This window comes from Arctopsyche grandis, chromosome 6 (genome assembly GCF_051622035.1).
Source record: "Arctopsyche grandis isolate Sample6627 chromosome 6, ASM5162203v2, whole genome shotgun sequence".
Classification (NCBI taxonomy): Eukaryota; Metazoa; Arthropoda; class Insecta; order Trichoptera; family Hydropsychidae; genus Arctopsyche; species Arctopsyche grandis.
Window position 1 is genome coordinate 13,370,124 of NC_135360.1, and position 22,838 is coordinate 13,392,961.

General features: G+C 32.0%; 1 protein-coding gene across 3 annotated transcripts in view; it reads left to right on the top strand.

Annotated features, from left to right (window-relative positions):
- The window catches only part of scrib (scribble planar cell polarity protein), a 78,136-nt gene that overhangs the window by 25,769 nt on the left and 29,529 nt on the right, over nucleotides 1–22,838 (top strand). Inside the window, exons 3-14 of one of the 3 annotated variants that reach the window (XM_077432057.1) lie at nucleotides 4,163–4,331; nucleotides 4,406–4,526; nucleotides 4,602–4,726; nucleotides 4,816–4,983; nucleotides 5,069–5,314; nucleotides 5,409–5,578; nucleotides 6,694–6,780; nucleotides 7,265–7,386; nucleotides 11,688–11,924; nucleotides 12,009–12,131; nucleotides 12,609–12,860; nucleotides 13,292–13,376. In XM_077432057.1, the coding sequence (XP_077288183.1) occupies nucleotides 4,163–4,331; nucleotides 4,406–4,526; nucleotides 4,602–4,726; nucleotides 4,816–4,983; nucleotides 5,069–5,314; nucleotides 5,409–5,578; nucleotides 6,694–6,780; nucleotides 7,265–7,386; nucleotides 11,688–11,924; nucleotides 12,009–12,131; nucleotides 12,609–12,860; nucleotides 13,292–13,376 (1,905 nt within the window). The remainder of the gene's footprint in view (nucleotides 1–4,162; nucleotides 4,332–4,405; nucleotides 4,527–4,601; nucleotides 4,727–4,815; nucleotides 4,984–5,068; nucleotides 5,315–5,408; nucleotides 5,579–6,693; nucleotides 6,781–7,264; nucleotides 7,387–11,687; nucleotides 11,925–12,008; nucleotides 12,132–12,608; nucleotides 12,861–13,291; nucleotides 13,377–22,838) is intronic. The other 2 variants (XM_077432058.1, XM_077432059.1) reach the window with 2 other exon arrangements.

Below are 22,838 nucleotides of genomic sequence, written 5' to 3' on the forward strand. Positions count from 1 at the left end.
TATGTATGTACATATTACCAGAGTTACGAGGCTTGAGAAATGTTATTGGATCATTATGATCTTGATGGGACAGTTAGACATAGGCAGACGTAATGACATATTACATTCACAATCATCTGTGTATCAAATTATAGGGTGCGTATCAAAATGCAGAATATCTCTATTTAGAATTTATCAGGGCTGTGGAGTCGGTTCAAAATTTACCGACTCCGACTCTGACTTTATTTTATGATTCGACTCCAACTTGAACAATTTTAGTATGATCTACTTTTATTGCCAACATATAAAATTGTTCGTAGTAAAAATAATAGCGATTTTCAAAATATAAAAAATTAAAGGTTTTTAAAAAATCACTAAAAATTGACATGTAACCCAATTTATTAAATTATTGGTAATTAAATAGGTATAACCAGTGGCGTGGACTAGTGGTTAGCATCTTATGCTTTCGAGCAGAGTGTTACGGGTTCGATTCCCACTAGAGTCCCGTTGTTGGCCAGACCTTGGTTTGTGACTCGAGGAAGATTGTTTCTTATGAGTTTTCCAATTTTTTTGATTTTCATTGAAACGGTTCCTGTAAAAATCGGCATTCCCTCCCCAATTTCTCTCGCAAATCTCGAGTTGTTCAGCGGCTCAAGGTTCGCCGGTTTTATAAAAAAAATACTTCAAAAATGTCTCTGGGGATGATTACCATACAAAAATATTCGTACTGTATAAATGCTTATTGATCGTATTATATAAAAAAAAATGTTTGCAATGTTTGACCATAGATGTCGTCTATAATGTAAAAGTATATAATAATTATGTATTATATGTAATTTGGTGTTTTTTGATCTGTAAAATACACTCGTCGCTTTGAAGCGATCTGTTAGACGAGTGTACATGATTAATTGAATAAATAAAAAGTATTAGTACATTAATGTATATGTGTATGAATTTCATACCCAAATAAATCAATGAAAATATAAAAATAACAAGGAGGAAACAATCGATTTGACATAAATTATTAAATTAAATATTTTTAGTGGATTTACTTCAATCAAATTGGAGACTCTAGTTGACACATAACGTAACATGTACTATTAATTAACGAAAATAATAAAAAAGAATTGGAATCGACACCGACTCCGACTACATAGCCCTGGAATATATAATAAAGAGGTTTCAAATGAGAAGGAACCAAAAACACCCACTCTACGCACTGACTACCTCACACTACGTTTTTATTCCCTGTCACTTTTATATTCTAGATTCGAAATTTGTGCGACTCGAAACATCGATTTTTCTATTACGTCATTCGCCATCCATTACTGGATAAAGGCCTCTCCAACATTCTTCCATTCGTCTTTGTTCTTTTTCTGATTTCATCCACCCATTTCTCCTGCGGCCTTCCTTGCACCCTTTTACATTCTCTCGGGTATCATTCGAGCACTCTCGGGTATCTTCTGTCCTTCTATCGTCCGTTCTTCTAGCTACGTGACCCGCCCATTGCCATTTCGATCTCTTTACCCTTGCCATTATTGCTCTGCTTCATGGGTATGGTCGGCTAGGGTCTTATCTCTTGTCAGTCTATTCTGGCGGGGATTCGCCTTCATGCTCCGGAGAGTTTGATCTGGACCCGCCATCGTCCCCTATTTAATATTCCTCTGGAAATAATTATGGCACATCTCAATTCTCCAATTCCTCGTGGCCTCCGTTTCCTCATGGCGACGTTAACTCACTGGATGGCGCCATTGACATTTGTCACATCTCTCGTCATTTGCTGCACCACATTCTCGGTTACGGAGATCGCGACCAATTGGAACAATTGTGTTAGTTTGAGCAGTTAAGAATATTTAAGAATTTTATATACTTTCTTCCATTCTTGATCTGTTTAGCACACTTGTTGCTTTGGAGCAATCTGTTAGACGAGTATGCATGATTAATTGATGTATAATAAACATAAAATAAAATATCAACCACCCTTGTCATAATTTTAAACCACGTATTCCGTTTTCTATTTCTCCTCGTTAATGCCAAGTTTCGCACCCATACATAATATATTTATGTATTTATATTTTGACTGCCTACTAATTGACACGACACCTATGGCTTAACTATATTCAACAAATTAGGTATATTCAACAATCATCAAATTGAGATTTGCGAGAAATGGAGGGAGGGGATGCCGATTTTATTGGATCCGTCACAACAATCAATTTAGATAAAATGGCAAACTCTAACAGGAGAAGGTCGATCTGAATTTAACCATCCAAATCTTGCCGTATATAAATCGAATAATTACTCGATTTCGGCTGGGATTTGAACCCTTGACCTCTTCTGGTAAACAATGACTTAACCAGTGATTGGTTTAAATATAATTTTAAGAAATAAGGAAACAATTTAAAATCTTTTTAAGCAAAAATATTATACATACATATGTAGATCGTATACAAAATATATTATTATTTCTCTTCAACATACAAACGAGATAATTAAATGAGAATGATGCACTTTCAATATAATACATTTTCTGAAACTTAATTGGTTTCGTCCTTCATTTTACGTTTTGATTACTTGTATATGTACATACATACATACGTGTCTGGATTTTAATGGGGTGTAGCTTTTAAGGGGTTTAATTTTCGCCTAGAGCCACTCAACTCTTAATTTGTCAATTTTCTCTGACGTTTAACAGCTCCCCTTTGAAAAATTAACGTCATTTAGTAGAATTTCGCTTATATCGTACGATGTGCAGTTGAAATTAGCGCAATATTTATGTTTTAATAAAAATTGATGCATACATATAAATGAATCAATTATTGTCAGTTAGTACTTTTATGTATGTATGTGTGTTCAATTCGAGTATCCATTATTGTGTGTCGTTGTATTTATTAACCACGGGGTTTCTGATTGTTTTTCCGAGTCAATGTAAATGTATACGTATTAACAATAGTTCTGAATTGCTTTTCAGGTCATATGAAGTGCTCGTTCTATTAGATTTGATCCATTTTCACAAACAAAGAAAGACTCTTTCGCAGAATATAAATATTCTCGTACCTATACATACATATAAGCCAGAATCGTTATTTTTTTTTTCTCATATTACGCTTGGGTGTATGACCTGCGCTCAACACCACTCAATACTCAATAACTTAACAGAAATAAACAGCATCTTTGTGTGCAACTAACCTGCATAAACAGTTGGATTTCGTTACGTATTATAAAATATGTTAAACGTTTTATAAATAAAAAAATTTAACACAAGGTTTAAAAGCTTTTTTTATAAATTTGAATTAAATACATATTAGCATTAAACTAAATACTAAAAATATAATTTCAGCCGTATTAGAAACATTCTAACTTAACATTTAATATGAAATAATAGCACTCTTTTATGAGTGCTATTATTTGCTAGTGCCTTCGTGGGTATCCTTTTTATGTTGGTAAAAGGTTTTTCACACATCCTTATATTTAATTATGGTATAAAAGTTTATTATGACAGTGCTTTTACCTCGTTATTTCTTTTCTGCGTTACATTAACTTTATTCTTCATCATTAAATGACAATATTAATTTTTCTCCGATTTTCACGTATATACACAATTCGGAAATATTTTACACATTTCGAACTTTCTAGATGTTTCATATAATATTCATTTGCAAATTATGTTTTCTTTCCTTTCATTATTATGTTCAATGAGGAGTATTATTATAGATTTCTCCTGTTGAAAATACGTCTGGTTTTGTACCAGTTATGGATGGTTTGTGGGCCCCTTTTACATTTGATTCCAGCTAAAAATAGTTTTTAACGCTGATGAAAAGTTACGCTTACATTCCTGGACAAGAGGAATTGAACGTTTTACTTTTAGCCTGTTAAATCATTTTCATCGATGAAAAACATGTTCTGTATTGATAAATTGGGCACCAATTATTTTTGATTACCCTTCGGTCATTTGCGATTGCTATTACTGTGACAGTCAACCTGTTAGAGGTCGTATTTACTGAGTATATTTGACATTTCTGGTTTATTGCTGTGCCGTAAACTTTCTTCTAATTTGATCGCAAACAACCACTATACAGATAAACACATAAAACACACACATTCATATGTACGCAATAATGTACATGTGTACACCTTGTATGTGGCTATTTCAATTTGATGTGTGTTTTTTTTCCTTTTTCAGACATCCCAGACATTCCAGAGGACATCAAACATCTACGTGCCCTGCAAGTGGCGGATTTTAGTAGTAATCCTATTCCGCGGTTACCACCGGGATTCAGTCAACTTAGGGCCCTTACTGTTTTAGGCCTTAATGATATGTCTCTTACTAGTTTACCTCCTGATTTTGGATGGTATGTTTTATGGATGGCTTTATTTTATTCGTTTTCAATTAGGTTTTCTAATTAAATTTGTAATTTTGTTTCAGTCTTGTGTCATTACAATCATTGGAGCTTAGAGAAAACCTTATAAAAACCTTACCAGAATCTCTCGAGAATTTAGCCAAACTTGAAAGATTAGATTTAGGTGATAATGAAATTGAAGAATTGGTAAGATTTTTAAATTAACAATTTTTCTCATAGTATTCCTTTTAATTGATTTCTTATGTTTGGTTAAACTTTCAGCCTCGTCATATAGGCTCATTGCCAGCTCTACAAGAACTTTGGTTAGATCATAACCAATTGCAAACACTTCCTCCAGAGCTTGGAAAATTAAAATCATTAGTATGTTTAGATGTATCTGAAAATAGGTAAATAAAATATATGTATATTGAATTTTTATACATATGTATATTTTATTTGTGTTATATAATTTTAATGTTATTGTAATATTTAATAGGTTAGAAAAATTACCTGAAGAAATAGGTGGTCTCTCGTCGCTAACTGATCTTCATCTATCGCAAAATCTTTTAGAGACTTTACCTGATGGATTGTGTGATCTCACGAATTTAACTATATTAAAATTGGACCAAAATAGATTACATACATTGAATGATAATATTGGAATGTAAGATTCATATTTACATTGCTTGTCTTACTGCTATACTATTTAACATGTTTGGTTTCTAAATCTTTGTTAAAATGTATTGCAGGTGCGAGAATATGCAAGAGCTTATCCTAACGGAAAACTTTCTTACGGAATTGCCTGCTAGCGTGGGAAATATGAGCAAATTAAATAATTTAAACGTCGATAGAAATTCATTAAGTGAAATACCGTCTGATATAGGAAATTTGTCCATGTTAGGAGTACTTAGTTTAAGAGATAACAAATTGACTGCTTTACCGAACGATCTAGGAAATTGCTCTTCTCTTCATGTTCTTGATGTTAGTGGAAACAGGTGTGTTTTTCATGTTTTTTATTTCCCTAAAACATTTTAAAACAATTAACACATGTATGTATATGTATATATTTGCGCATATTATTTATTTTAGACTTAAATATCTACCATACTCCCTCGTCAACCTGAATTTGAAAGCTGTTTGGTTATCAGAAAACCAAGCACAACCAATGCTCACATTCCAAACTGACCGTGATCTTGATACTGGAGAAAATGTACTTACATGCTTCTTGTTACCACAGTTGGAATATTCCAAACAACCAGGTATTTTTTTCTTTTAATTTTTTTTAAGTACATACACAGTTTTGTCATTTGAATTAGTCGATTTCATGGTGTGGATATTCTATATACATAATAAGGTTAGTTTCTTCTCAACATTTTATCATATTTTTCCATTTGTGACGTATTTATTACTCAACTTCAAGAAGTTCACACATGTACATGAACATTGTGTGTATATACATATTTCATGGAAACCTGTATCCAAGACGTAACTAATTGATACAACAATTAATTTCGTCAAAATGACAATATAGAAATAACATCAAACATTTTATTTCGATTTAGCCTCATGTGTTATTTTCTCTTAATAGTTGTTATATTTACATATATGTGTTTGTTTTTATAATCAATCATTAGATCTGGTAAAATTTGTTTACAGGTTGCATTTTATTTCAAATTACACTGACATCATTGTATTATTTAAACATCTTCAATTCTGTGTTAAATCATTTCATTATTATCGGTGTGTGTTATTTTCTTGTAAAATTATTTTGTTAATGTTTCGGTGATGGTTTGATTATATTAAACGGATGCTTTACCGAAAGGTCAATTACATTGTTATTGTAATCAAATGATTAAAAAAATTTTTAACAATCTATTCATATCTATTATGCATGTAATTTTTGCTGTCAAATCATCTATGTTAACTATTTTAACTAAATTATTTTGTTAACAGTATGTGTCATTTTATCTCATAAACAACTGAAATTTAGAAATAAAAATTAAACTTACATATTAACTATATTTGTCATGCATACAATTGAATCAATTAATAAATATAAATTCTGAGAATATGAAAGAAACTGAAAGTAAAATGTCTATTTGACTATTGCATGATCTTTTGGCTAACCTCCTTCTAAGAATTTCTTTTTCGACAATCTTTTATGGTTTATGTTTGCTTTTATATGTGCACACTTTATTTTCGCTTTATGTATTATACGAAATAATTGATCTAATTTTATTTTGACAATCAAATTCCTCGATTTAAAATTGAAAATTCACGTTCTATTAAATGAACCCATCCGTCTATAAATTAGATCAGTCTTTCATAAATACATATATAAATAAATAAACACATTGCTACATCACTAAATTAGAACTGGAGAATGCTTCGCACGGAGGCAGTGGCCGCTTGTATAGGACAGATGAGAAGTTTAATTCACAGGATCTTGATAAGATTGGAGGTGAGGCTTATCGCTTATTTTCAATCACATATTCACTTCACACAACTGTACACCTGTAGAAAATTTTGTTGTTTTATCTGTGTTGAAATTTAAGATGTATTTATTGTTTATTTTAGTGCAAAAATCACATTTTGTGTTCACAAGTATAAAGAAAATATCTTGTGTGTATTATATAGAGTATAATCTGTATTTAATTTTATTAATTTCGGAAATTGGTGAAAATTTATCTTCATATCCATTGTTTTGTCATATATTTGCTTTTCTAGAAATAACATACATACACATGTTTCTGCAAATCATTAATGATTATGTAATTTCACATTTGGAGTGTAGTTTTAATGTGTATATTGAATTTTAATTAATCATTAAATATATTTCAATCATAATGCTTCAGTGGTTTTCAAGAGTTTACCTAGTATGTTTTTTTATTGATTTTTAGTTATTATCTTACAATTGATTAATTAGATTTTATTATAAATCATAGAGAGTAGGAGGTCTGGTGGTTTAAATGACAATGATGACAGTGATTCTGAAGACTGGGAGGAACGTGAGGCATCAAGACAGCATTCAGTTAAATTTACAGATGACATGCCTGAAGGAAAAGAGGTGAGATGGTTACATCAACCAAAAAAATACTTGGTGGAGGTTCAAATAACATTTTACATTACCTGTCTGTGTGTCACAAACAATATTTTTCTTGGTTTTTTACGGTTAATGCCGTTACTAGTTGTTTGCCAGGACAATTCGTATTAAAAATTGATTCATCAAATTGTATTTTATGTGATGATTTTATTAATTAATTTGATCTCTGAAATTTGCTTAGATTTTTTTTATTTTAAACGATAAATTTTAAGAATGACTGATATTTTAATGTAATGCATTGTCAACATTTTCTCACTTTTTATCTAATGTTTAATTTTATCTTATTTACTTATATTATTTTTATGAATATTTTTAAAATGCTTTTAATATTTCCCTTATATTACAAATAATATAAAAATTATAATATTTTAGATGTTTATAATTTAACTGAGCCTTTTTTATTTCTGAAAGTTTTTCCGTCCATTATTTTTTGTTTACGTTGTTTACATTATTAAGTATTATTTTTTTAGTGAGAATTATTATTGCCTGAATATGTATATTTATTTATATTAATTCGTTGCACCTCACTGAATAGTATGCACTTGATGTTGTAAAATGTATTTGATTGTATATTCATATATATTTATTAAATATTTGTTTTTTTTTTTAACTTATAAACATTTCTGTAATAAAGATATATATTTAAAGTAGAATTTTTGTTTTTGTTTGCATGTTTATATTTAATGTAAAGCTTAGTCGTTTAATGTGAAAATTTCATTACACATCACACATTTTATATAATTAGTTTGAAAGTTAAACTAGTTTTATAATTTGAATTCATTTAGTCATTTGTTAAAGTGAAATAGATTTTACAAATGCTAAAAATGAGAATATGAAATAAGGTATCAATCAGCTGTCCTAAATAAATAAATTTATCTGTTGTTCTTTTACAACTTTTATTGCATAATTTTATTCATTTCTTTCGTAACTATTTATATCAAACGTTTTTCTCTACCATTTTTCCATATCGATCTCAAAATGATTTCTTAAAATTATATTACATCCATTATCTTTATGAATATTTTCACTTTTAATAAATTGCTTATCATTTTGTTAGTATTGTGTAGTTAAATAAATATACTTTCTAATTTTTTTTGTCTAAATTTAGTTATAATGTTTCTTAATAATTTGCTTCTTCAACAGTTGGTTATTAGTTTACAATTTCAGTATATCAAATAATTTGTTTTATAAAATGTATTGACTTTCTTTTTAAATTTATAATAGTATACAATTCTTTTTTTATGAATTACAATATTCCTATCATAGTATTTTAATGGGCAGATTTTTTATTTCAAAATGGAACACGGTCAAAGACTTTTCCTCTAACTTTATAATGATTACTTATGGATATTAAATAAGTTAAGGATATGGTGCAGTGAATATGTATTTCATAATTTTAAAATAATAAAATTTTAGATTAATTTAAATGCAATCATACATAGGACATAATTATTTATGAATCCATTTAAGGCTATCATCAAATACTTTATGCATGCTTGTATGCTTGTTGTGATATTTTATTTTCCTATATTTGTTCATTTTCCTTCATATATAATTTTTTTGTGTAATTTTTATATCCTTGTTATCATTTTATTGTTTATTTAATAATGAGCAAAAACAACCTTTATTGTTCAATATTTGGGAAATATTTGAGGTTATAATGAAATATTTGCGACCAAGAAGAAAACAATCCAACTTGTTGTTAATATGAATTTTAAGGTAACCTCGGGCAGGGATAGTACTGCAACTGTTCTGGATGATGGGGAAGTTCGAAAACTCCTAACATCACTCGAACTTAGCAGACCGATTATAGCTGTGAAAAAATTATTCACAGTCTCTCAACCAAAAACCTCCTTACAGCGTCATCCTTCTATTACTAATCTTTCTGAGGTATATGGGAGTATTGAATCATATGTGTTTGCCTGCCTATACAAAAGCTCACACATGCATACATACACACGCACACCTACATATTTAAGCATTTTAAAATGTATGTAGTTATGATATTTTTAACATTCCATTTCCCTTAGTGGATATGAGTAGTTTCTTTTACTATATAATTCCCAAATCTGACTAAAAAAAAAACTGAAATTGCATAAATTTCAACTTTATCCATATTAAATTCATATTTGGGTATTTAAAATATAAACAGTAGTCATGTAGACACTAGATAAGCATATATATATATATATATATATATATATATATATATATATATATATATATATATATATATATATATAGTTTAGTATTGGTATTAACATTATCCGAAGAAATACAATCGTGTCTAGAATTGATACATTTTTTAGTTTTTTTAGTTATTATTATTATACCTTCTATACTTCTTCAGAGTATATGTAGTTTCCTTGATTTTTTTTATAAATATTATTTAGATTTGTTCACGTTAAAGTGAATTTTATCATTAGTATATTATACTGAACATATGTTGCATGTTAGTTTAATGATAAAATAATACATACATGAAAGTTAATGTTTGTTTTTTAAAATATGCATGTTTGTAGTAATTATAGTGTTATTGATTAAATATTCTAACTAAACGCATACTTGCTGCTTTGTTTAGATGCACATTATTATTAAATATTATATTTGAATTTAATAGAAAGGAAATTTTCTGCATGAATCTACACAGCTTTATAAAATAATCGAATATACTAACTGCCTCTTGCATTTCACTTAAAAACAGGAAGTAACGTTGAAAGAAGCCATTAAGGAAACAATTTCATTATTGGACAGAATTGAATAACAACTCTTCATGAATGTTATTATTAAAATATGAATTTCTAATTTCGATATTTTCCTAACGAGTCATTCGTAAAAAAAATCCCTTAAAAATATTTCATAATTTCGTCTTATACATACTTTTATAAAAGCATCCAAATATCATTACTTTGTCACTCAATCCTGTTTGAAACTTGGAAGTTTAAACTTTGATTGAATGAATTCAATGATGAAAAGCTTTCTCGAGCTACTTTGATTGAAAAAATATACAATGGCGAATCGCAAAGGTTCATTCGTAATAGTGTAATTGATTATATGAAGCCATACTTTTTGCTGTGTGTTTTATTTGTCGGTTGCTCTGAGTGGTGTGTCCTGCCTCTATGAATCATATGTCTCAATTGTCCTCCTTAATTGTATTAATGCCCTGAGAAAAATTGTGGGATGTTCATATGCAGCACTCACTGTGGTTTTATACGAATAATGATATTTTTAATGTAATCATCTAATTTGATCTTAAAATTATAATGTTTGTACATTCAGAATATGAATGTCATATCTATAAATATTTTTAAAATGTATCATTATTCATATATACAAATTGTTCATTCTTGAATCATATAATATAAACTTTTTAGTGATGCAATTTAAATTGATTCCCTATTTTACGTCGTTACACAAATTAGTTCCTTCATAATAGTGCTACTCAAACTCTGATTGCGTTATTCAAATATATTAATAAAGGTGTAAATTATTTTATGAACATCCTTCTACTACTATCATACATTAAATGGTCGACGGGACCTCTAGGTGTTTTTGATCCAATTTAGTAATGGAATGACAGTCTTCGACTCTGGAACGTTTAGGTACGTTTGTCATAATAGCTTATTGTCATCAGAAAGGTATTGCGCAAATTTGGTTATTTTTTTTTTTTGTTTATGAAGGAATCTATAATTATTATTTGTATGTGCAATTTTTAATATGGCATTTTTTCTAACATAATATAATTGCTTATTACAAGTTTTTTTTTTTAATAAAATGTGATCTTCAAACAATGGTTAACATTTTATATTTACGTTCATTTAAAAATGTGAAGATTGTGAGACAATTTTTGTTGAATGCATCAATTGAATTAGAATGGCATTCATTCATCTCCTATCAACCAATTGACGTTTTACCTTGTGTGTTAGATTTGATTTGATTAAAAAATAACTGCACACTAAAAACAGCATTTAAACATGAATTAATGTTTTTATTAAATTTATTTTATATTATGCATTTGTTTGTCGTTGTAGTGAGTGTTTTATAGAAAATCTGCTTTACATTGTTTGTGTGTAATAAATTAATAAAATTTTTATTAATACATGATTTACATATATTTACTTCATATTTGAATAGGAAACAAAATTTCCCAAAACGAAAAGTGGAATTATTATGTTGCTAATCATTTGAATATTTTCAATAAATAAGTAAATAGCGACATTGCAAATGATTTCATTTCATAATATTGGTTTTTTTAATTTACTTAGACTCCGTTCGTCAGACAAAACACACCGCATCCCAAAGAACTGAAAGCAAAAGCACACAAATTGTTTGCATCTGCGTCAAGTGGTACTGCAGCCGCTGCTGTGACACAACCAGAACAGCAACAAGTACTACAGCAACCAGATAAGATTTCTCAAATCGAGCCAAACGAAACTCCCGATCAATCGATCGCCATGCAGGAAGGCGAAAATGAATCATTGCCTACTGATTCAACAGATAAGGTATCAATAATTTATTTTCTTAGTATGTATTTCATTACTCATTGCGTCAATATTGTAATCAAATTCAAATTGCCATTAATTTAGGTATCAAAATCAACCGAAAGACAAACACCATCAATAACAACATATGATGAAGCACCTCCTAGTACTGAAAACGATACATCAGATACGGAAACGAATCATGCTGACGATTCAGATACGGAAGAGGTATTTTTTTTTTATTAATCAATATGTATATATGTATATCTGTTTGATGTTATTAATTTTAATCAAAATAAAAGTACATTTATGTACTACATATATTAATATATTTACTAACCAAATTATAATCATAACGATAGACGAATTATTGCCATATTGTAGATTATTATTTAAAAACAAAAATCTTGCTTCCTATGTGGTGTACGGTATGACCATCTTTCTAAAAATATCTTCAAATGCATGCTACCTTCTCAAATTCTAAATAATATTATGTTGTGTATGAAATATTATGTAATTGAATTTAAATTACTCGTGTTTCGGTACTTTAAAACTTAAATGCTTTTCAAAATTGTTTTACTACGGATCTACATATGATTATTTTGGTTGTAAAAGCGAGCAGTATGCAACATATTGATTATGTGTTACTTGAAATAAATAAAAACACAATCTGCGACCGTCCATATTCTTATTGTAATATCTCAGGAATATACTGAACCAAAGAGAGTCGGTTTCATTTCGGGGCCTGCACCTGGCGAGGACGTCGATGAAGATGACAGAAGTGAAAATGTTAGATTGTTGCAAAGGCGGAAAACGCTCGGAGATGACATGGACCCTATGGATCCAATGGCTCAAAAAAGCAGATTGCATAGGCGGGATACGCCACATCACCTCAAGAATAAAAGAGTTCACACTTCGCTTATGGATAAAGACAAAGTGGAATCATTACTTGTGCAGGTTAATTAATCAAACAGTATTTGATGAGTATCCACTATTTTAATTTTTAATTTCTTTTCCAATGTTTCAATTAAAATATAAATGAACAACTGCACTCCGATTTTGAATTATGTTTCAGTCTGACTGGATAAATTTTTCCAAAATTGTACAGTTTTTTTCTTTTTATTAATGTTTCTGCATATAATATGATAAATTCATATGCATACATATCAAGGTATAAGGTCTTAATTTATTCGTATTTTATTAACTTTTATTATTATACAAAAAACTGTATTTATTCATTTACATTTTTTCTAAAACTTCAATTTTCTATTATGGTGAAGGTTCGCATGCTTTTAATTTTAAAACATTGAAAATATTTTTATATGGAAAAAATAATATTTAAATTAAAATTCTTTATTGACTAACTATTTATTATTTTTTCGCAAAAGGCGATGAAACGAAAAGACGAAGACCCTGGAATAAGAACACCTAGCTACCAAATTCCTACAGAAAACATCAAGCCACTCGGTGATGGTAAGCTATTTATTAATTACATACTTTTACTCAGAGCTGTAACTAGGGTAGTGCAAACATGCTACTAGAAATCCCCCCCACTTATTATTTATTTATCAATTTTTTATTCACATTTTTCGAATATGTTCATTAAGTAAAATATATCAAAATTACCGTTTTCTCATTTAATACACTAACAAACAAATTAAAGTTCAAAATATTGTCATTTTCTTAAATAACAGTTGGGCTGAAAAGTTCGTAGGCTAGCATAGAAAAAATCTTTTTTTTTGTTAGAATTTGATTTTATTATTCAATATAGTTGCCTTCGAGGGCGATACAACGATTATAGCGGTCATACAATTTTTCGATACCATTTTTGTAGTACGATTTGTCTTTAGCCTCAAAATAGGCTTCAGTTTCGGCGATTACCTCTTCATCGGCGCAAAATTTCTGTCCAGCGAGCATCCTCTTGAGGTCTGAGAACAGGAAAAAGTCGCTGGGGGCCAGATCTGGAGAATACGGTGGATGCAGAAGCAATTCATGCAATTTTGCCATCGTTTCATTGATTTGTGACACGGTGCATTGTCTTGATGAAACAGCACTTTCTTCTTCTTCAAATTGGGCCGTTTTTCCGCGATTTCGTCCTTCAAACGCTCCAATAACGCTACGTAATAGTCGCTGTTTATGGTTTTTCCCTTTTTAAGATAGTCGATGAATATTATACCATGCGCATCCCAAAATACTGATGCCATAACCTTGCCAGCCGACTTTTGCGTCTTTCCACGCTTTGGAGTCACTTCATCACGTGCAGTCCACTCGGCTGACTGTCGATTGGACTCCGGTGTGAAATGATGGAGCCATGTTTCATCCATTGTCACATATCGACGCAAAAATTCGGGTTTATTACAATTGAACAGCTCCAAACACTGCTCAGAATCATCAATTCGTTGTTGTTTTTGGTCGATTGTGAGCTCGCGCGGCACCCACTTTGAACAGAGCTTTCGCATACCCAAATATTCATTCACGATATGTCCAACACTTTCCTTTGATATCTTTAGGGTCTCAGCTATCTCAATCAATTTCACTTTACGGTTATCCAAAATTATTTTGTGGACTTTTTTGATGTTTTCGTCGGTAACAGCCTCTTTGGGGCGTCCACTGCGTGCATCGTCATCGGTTCTCATTTCGCCTCGTTTAAACTTAGCAAACCACTTCTCAACGGTTTATTTTCCTGGTGCAAGGTCCGAATAATGTTTATCAAGCCAAACCTTGGCTTCAATAGTATTTTTTTTCGCCGAAAAACAATGCTTTATTAACACACGAAATTCCTTTTTATCCATTTTTTCAAACTAATAAAAGTTGCTTCACTCAAATTGCTATAACTCACAAACTAATAGTACGACAGCTGTCAAATGTATACACGTGTCTTTTTAAGGTAAGGGCTAACTAAAAATCATATGGATTTAATACTAGTAGCGCTATCTATGTGTCAGCCTACGAACTTTTCAGCCCACCTAATAAGTAGGGCGAATGGCGCCCCTCCTTGTAGCGCTCGTCTTCATTTTAAATAAAAATTAATTGTAAAATTTCAGATAATAATCAACATTTTAAAGATATTACCAACCGCGTTTTGATGCCTCTCAATCTTGCACCCAGGGTCATCTGGGCCCCACCACCTTCCCCTACCGCCCTGGTTAAACTATATTCTAATACACTCCAGTCTATTTTTTATGCGATAGATGCGTTCCACGGGATAATCACATAAAAAATGACAGCTTACGTAGAAAAAGTTGGGACGCGTTCCAATGTGCTGGTCATTAAAGTCAAGGGGGATATCGCTCAGGAACGTCCAATCTCGGCTGATTTGGGCCGTACTTTCCGCGGCCCGAGTTTGCACAAAACAAGGCCGGTTGGGCTTACCTTCCACCTTCCTCAACACCAACACAGACACATCGCCGTGCGACAAAACGCGGGAAACACCAGATTTCGCACGTAGCGTATGCAAACAACTAAAACAATGGTGCAACGTTATGTAATAACGTCTGAAATTATATTTTTCTTTTTTTTTTTGAGAATTTGCATTGAATATAGATATTAGTCAACATTAAAAAGAGACCTTATTGCGTAATTCAGTTAAAATTTTGTTTTGTATTTTTTTTGTAAAAACATTCGACCCAAACATTTTACCAGGTGATGTATCAGATATCGTCTCCGTATTTTATTTCCCTTTGACGTGTTTTCTTCTGTATTAACTTTGTGTAATATCTTACTATCACCTTTACTATCTTCTTTTTTTATTATTTCACCTTATTTGATAGTCGTTTTGTTATTGCTAAAACTCGTGTGCTATCGAAACAAAGATAAAAGAATTTACTAATACTATCCACATATAATAAAACCCAACGATAAGGCTTATCTCGCATCTCCCCCACCTTAGCATAGTTTCTATAATATGTAGGTGCATATACTCGACGTTTCGCGATACCAAGTCAGTTGTAATTTTCTAACCGTGCAAAAGAAGTGAAGTTCATTAATGCAATCAATACTTCATTAAATGTAATTTAGCTGTGACAAGTGACTCGATTGTTACACGTATTGTGAAATTTCTCCATTGTACACATCTTCATTTTATTCTGTAATACATTTTACACACATACTTCATTGTATTGGCTTTTGAATGATAATATATGTACATATATTCAATTTAACAATGTCATAGCCAATATTTGTCAATGATATATATATATATATATATATATATATATATATATATATATATATATATATATATATATATATATATATCATCATCATCATCATTTACAGCCATTCGCCATCCACTGCTGGATGAAGGCCTCTCCAACACGCTTCCACTCGTCTCTGTTTTGCGCAACACTCATCCATCTCATTCCGCACATTTTCCTAATTTCGTTCACCCATCTTCCTTGCGGTCTTCCTTTTACTCTTTTGCCTTCTCTCGGGTACCATTCAAGCACTTCTTTTGTCCACCTGTCGTCCATCCTCCTAGCTACGTGACCCGCCCATTGCCATTTCAATCTCTTCACTCTATTCACTATGTCCACTACCCTTGTCATATTTCTCACCCACGTGTTCCGCTTCCTGTCTTTCCTCGTTATGCCAAGCATACAGCGTTCCATACTTCTTTGAGTGCATTGGATTTTATTTTGCATCTTGGCGTTCAGTGTCCAAGTTTCACATCCATACGTCATCACTGGCAAAACGCATTGATCAAAGATCCTTTTCTTCAGGCAGAGTGGCATTTTTGATTTAAAAACAGCATTCATCCGTCCAAATGCACTCCACCCTAATTTCATACGTCTCTTTATCTCTTCATTTTTACTACCAGACATGTCAATTATTTGACCTAAATATAAATAACTATTTACTACTTCTACTGGTTTATCATCTAAGGGGATGCTATCAGGCATGCAATAACTATTGAACATTAGTTTAGTCTTATCTACGTTAATTTTTAATCCTACTTTTCTACTTTCCCTATCCAGCTGTGTTAGTCTGATAAGTAGGTCAGCTGAATCACGAGCTACTAAAACTATATCGTCTGCGAACCGAAGGTGACTCAAAAAGCGACCATTGATGCTTACTCCGGCTGTATCCCAATCCAATTTCCTGAAAACTCCCTCAAGCACCGCATTGAATAACTTGGGCGAGATTGTATCTCCTTGTCTTACTCCTTTTCCTATGCTAAATCTATCTGTACCTGAAAAAATTTTAACCGAAGCTGTGGCATTCTTATATATTGCAGCTAACAGTCCCACATAGGGTTCCGGCACTCCCTGTGTTTTTAGAGCGTTAAGTACTGCATTATGACTAACTGTATCGAAGGCTTTCTCATAATCGACGAAACCTAGGCACAATGGCCGTTGATATTCGTTGGCGCGCTCGATTAGTTCGCCAACTACTTGGAGGTGGTCCATTGTGCTGAAATTTGCCCTAAACCCTGCCTGCTCTATAGGTTGGTTCTCGTCGAGGATATTCTTCAGCCTTTCTGTAATAACCTTCGTGAAGAGCTTGTAGACCGCTGAAAGTAGACTAATGGGTCGGTAGTTCTTGATATCGCTTTTGTCGCCTTTTTTGTGTATTAAAATGATAGTTGCGTTATTCCATCCTTCTGGTATAGCTTGGTTCTGGATGCATTTGCTGAAAAGCCTAGCTAAGATATTAATTAGGGGGGGGCCGCCACATTTTAGTAAGTCAATGGGAATATTATCTTCCCCTGGGGTTTTACCATTCTTTGCAGTTTTTAGCGCGGCCTCTACTTCGCTAGGCAATACTGCAGGAACCCTTTGGCCGTGTGTCGATTCCAGAGTGGGGAATTGGCCGTTGTCGTTCTCGTATAGTTTTGCATAGAACGTGTAAACTCTGTCTATGATTTCTTCTCTATTCCTAATTATTACTCCGCTCTCTGATCTGATTGCGATCATTTGGTTTTTGCCTAAGAAAAGATCCTGTTTGCACTTTTTCAGGCTACGGTTATTCTTAATGGTATTTTCTATTAGCTTGCTATTAAAATCCCTGACATCCCTGACTATTCTCTTCTTAATTTCCTTATTTACTAGATTGTATTCTTGCTTATTATTATCCCTATCTAAATTCCTTTTATGCTTAATTAGGTTTTTTGTTTCCGCTGAAATTTTGCTTAATTTAATCTGTTTCCTGAATCCACCTAATTTCTTACCTGTTGAGGTTAGAACCGAACTAATTACAGTGTTCAATTCCTCGATGTCTGCTTCTGGGTTTAATTTCCCGTATCGATTTCCAAGTTCGAGTTCGAATTCCTTATATATATATATATATATATATATATATATATATATATATATATATATATATATATAATATATATATATATATAAATATGTATATATATATATGTATGTAGATAGTATTACAAATTCAACGTTGATTCATATTTGACTTCTCAAATCGATGTTTATCATTTCATATCGTGATCTTAAGCAAACATGTTGATTAAACTTTTATCGATAACTTTTTGAGGGCTTAGGACTCGCATTCTTGCATTATTTTGTGGAATGTGTTACAAACGCAGCTTTTATGTTTATCAAATATTTACAATGATAACAAACTGTGAGTTCGTTTACGAAACTTCTGAAATTGCTCTACCTGTTAGTGAATCATCTTTGCACAATAATTACCCAACCCATCATTAACGTGTACTGCATGTTTTGTATTATATTTAGATCTTTGTCGGTTTTGTTTCGAAGCATGCCACTTTGTCCGAAGTTAATGCAACTGAATAGCTACAGAATGGAAGTGAACTTTTAATGACTAGAGCGTTTATTTTTTGTTTTGATTTGTTCTTGTCGAGCTGCCGTTGTTTTGTTAAAGTCTTCTATTGAAAATTTGTGGTAGAACGGTCGGTTCCCAGAAGTGCTCCGACCCCGGTGGAAACTGGGCCAGAAAGAGCCATTCAATAGGAGCGTCGTGCATCTCGATACGAACTGATACGACAAGATTCGGTTACATTCACTCTCTTGCACACTCATTTCACCCATTCGCCATCCAGGAGTCGGGAGACCAACAGCTTTCTCGCATTCGTACTCCAATTTAATAAACAAAGACCATTCGAAAGGTCGACTCGAACCCATATGTGCGACGCCAAACAACAGCGTCTTAGTTCAGTGCCGGTGTCGGAAAATCCTCGAAAATGCTACAGGTGAAGTTCAAAACTTCCGGTGATTCTCCAAAATCGACGATCAAACCTTTGAAATCGTCCACAGCCAGATCAGGCAAAAGCCCAAGGATCAAAATCATCAAGATCGTTGAGCGTCCCAAAAGTGCGAACATCGAGGATAATATCAGAACTTTTCGCAGAAATGGTACGTAATATAAATATTTACTCATGTTTTCAAAATGTCAACTCGAGCAACAACATTTTGATGAAACCTCTTATAAACACATGTTAGTTTTGTTTATATTCCTATAAAAAGAAATGACTAATATCGTTGATTTTCAAATAAAATAAACAAATCATCAATTGAATTTCAAACACTAATAAATCATTTGATCGTTTTATTAGCAAGTATGTACATATACAATTTCTGTTATATGTGAATTCGGTATATTCACGTAAAGTTGTTCGTATTGACTCTTTAGAAGATTACTGTATATTGTCGTTTATTTAGCGTACATGCATGAAACTGGTTTTCAATATACGCAAATTTTACTATATATTTTTTTTAACTTACACATGAACCACTGAATAAAACGTCATAAATATTTTCTTATGACACGCTAACGATTGTGCAAAGATTTTATCTGTGTACAAATAACCTTAATATTTATGTATATACAATATATAATGTCGCGTTGGACTTTTAGATACAGCGCTGTAATTGTATGCCTTTACTGTTACACTGTCGTCGTTTTCTTTAACGACGCTTCACATTAACAGAAGTTTTCTCGTTCAATCTTAGAACTTTGTGAGGAAATTAGAAAAAAAGATGACAGTTTAGTTGCAGATTGATAAATATCAGAGGAAACGGATTCGAACCAGTGACCGTAGCGGATGGTGTACCGGTTGCGCTGTTATGCTTTAACATTGACAACGACCCCATTAAAGAATTCGTCCATTAGTTGAATAGGAGTTTAAAAAAACGCGACCCATTCAGCTATCGAAAATTCTTCGTTTTTCGTTTCGCGCTGTGATTTTCCATTTTCTGAACGATTGAGTTTTCTCGCTCACGTGTGCGGAAAATCCAACTGGACTGTTTATTGCGTTGCGCTGTTAATTTGACATACCTCACGTGTATTCTTAATTAACGAGATGAGATGCTGCCAGATCAAATTTATATGTGTTTCTGTTTTGTTTTCTCTATATTTCTGAAGTAGATAAATGCTAACATTTACGTTGGTACGCGTTTGTGTATTTTATCTAGCGTTCATAAATTACACAACCTAACTAAAAATAAACGAATTTGGATATACGAACCTTTCATCCAATTTACATTTTCTTTTTTGAACGTAAGCAAACAGTGTCTACCATTTTTTTTCTTATACCAAATTCACGATTTATTTACGAACTTTGATTAATACATATTTAATGACAATGTCGTTCCAAATTTAGATGAATTGTTAATCACAGCTCGGTTCTAAATGTGCTACGGTTTTATATAAGATTTATGTAACATTGTAACAACGCATATAAGGCTTTAAGGGCGCAGACACACAGGGTGGCACGTTTAGATAGTTGTGCACATGTAAAAAAAAAACACTAGAACGCCTGATCTATTCCAGGCCAAATCTCACTCCCTGGAAAGTTTTAGGTGATATAGTTTCCTTGCACTTATGTATGCACAACGGTGATTCACATATTTGAAGAAATGTTGGAGAAATTTGTTGAAATAATAAGATCGTACGAATCAACATTGACATACGACACGCCCATTCACAGCTATAGTCTACCTAGGCATGCCGTGTTGTACGATTATGTGTCTGCGCCCTAACACTTCGAAAAATAAATGCATAAATTTTTTCCTAAACATAAACAAATCTAAACAAAAATTTCAATGATAACTACCTGATTAAATCTCCCAGTGCACCCAGTAACCAGTATATAATCCGAAACTTCACGCTTCCAAACTTTTAATACAAAAACATTAAATTAATAACTAAATGGTGTGAAAGTGGCGGAAGTCCAATTTTCAGTTCCAAAAACACTAAGTCTGTTTGACTTAATTCACAAATTGTTATCACTTCTTTTAATTCGATATGTCCCGAATCTCGGAAAAGTAAAATAAACGTATTACAGGCCACTAGTATTTTTATATATTGTTAAACGCAAAACATTAAATATACAGGTAGTACTCGACTTCGAGGATTCGCACTTACGACCGAAAAATAATTACGATTTTCAGAAAATTATTTTTTAAACATTACTATTAATTTTTTAAACATTAAATCATGGGCTGCTGTTACACCACTATCCTTTGAAAGTAATTAAATGACGCATATTGTCGAGAAATTAAATATGCACATTTTGAAGAGAATCAAAATATTCTTAATATTTTGTATGAAATTCAACTTACGACTGATTCGTCTTGGACGTATGTACATACATACATATCTCCGTCGTAAATCAAACAATACCTGTAAAATTTTGCGAGATGTTTCTCGAAATGAAGAAAAGTGGACTTATGCCACCTTAAATTATAATGGCTCATATGTAGTTCTTATTCTGTAAATTTTTATTAGTTAATAGGACGTCACCAACGTCAATGATTCCCAAGATGTACCTAATCGTAGAATATTTCAATAATCACTGGATGCGTTGTTATGATCAGGATTTAAAAAGCAACAAAATATTTTGAGAAGAAAAATCAGTATCTTTTTCACATAGCAACTGTACCATATATATATAAAATAGAAACCAATTGAAATAAATCAACAATATTACAAATGCAGAAACAAAATTTTATAGATATAGATTTTCGATTTGTTGACGTTCCACTATTGCATTAATTAAAATCGAAAATTATTAATGGCGTACTTAATGGAACCACTCAGGTGACGTCACCTTTAACACGAGAATGTCGCTAAGTGAACATATTCAACTTTACACACACGCTCAGTTGACAAATTACATGGTGTACAAATAGTTGTTAGTTTCGATAATAATTAACTGTCGGTGTAATTATTATCGATGAACACTAGTCTCATTCTTGGACATAATAATTGCACATGCACGCTCTGTTCCGTTAGTCTCGAAAACGTGCCCACGAACCGTTTGATCCGTTAATTGGATCCTGATAAGATAGGCTCGCAAATCAACCGATTGTATATTGAGATCCGATACCTAGATAAGCTGTGTTGAACTGTTTGTTTGTTTATTTTTAGTGGTATGCGTGAATCAAGTATGCTTTATCCGTCGGAACAATACGTGCTCCAATACTTATTATTATGCTACGGTCGCAAATGCTTTCTCTGGCGTCTAGTCTAGACGGGTCTCTCACGATCGGATTGACGTTTGAACTGCATTTCGAAAGTGTACCGCAACTGCTGGCGCTTCTCAAATGCTGTGATTAGCCTTCGTTTGAGAAAGGTCGATTTGCTGTTTATTGAAAAAATGGCGTTTTTCTGTTGGAAATTCGAAATTTCGTATTGAAAACAGATCAACCGTTGTCTGCTACTGATAAATGATTATCGTTGGTATATTTTTTTAACTGGCAGATTATCTGTGCCCACCGCACAAATGATAAAGCTATTTTGTGTATTGCACTTTTGATTAAACTGAAAATTGTCGATAAATATCTCGAAAATTCGACAATTAGTTATTGTGTATAGCGGATACGTCAATTCCATTGTTGCCTCCTGCTTGCTCTTTTTTTATTAGCTTCACTCTGTTAGTTCAGTGACATTGTCCGTCAAAATATTGATCTGATTTTGAACCACTTCCACTCTTCAGGTCGCTTTGATATCTTATCG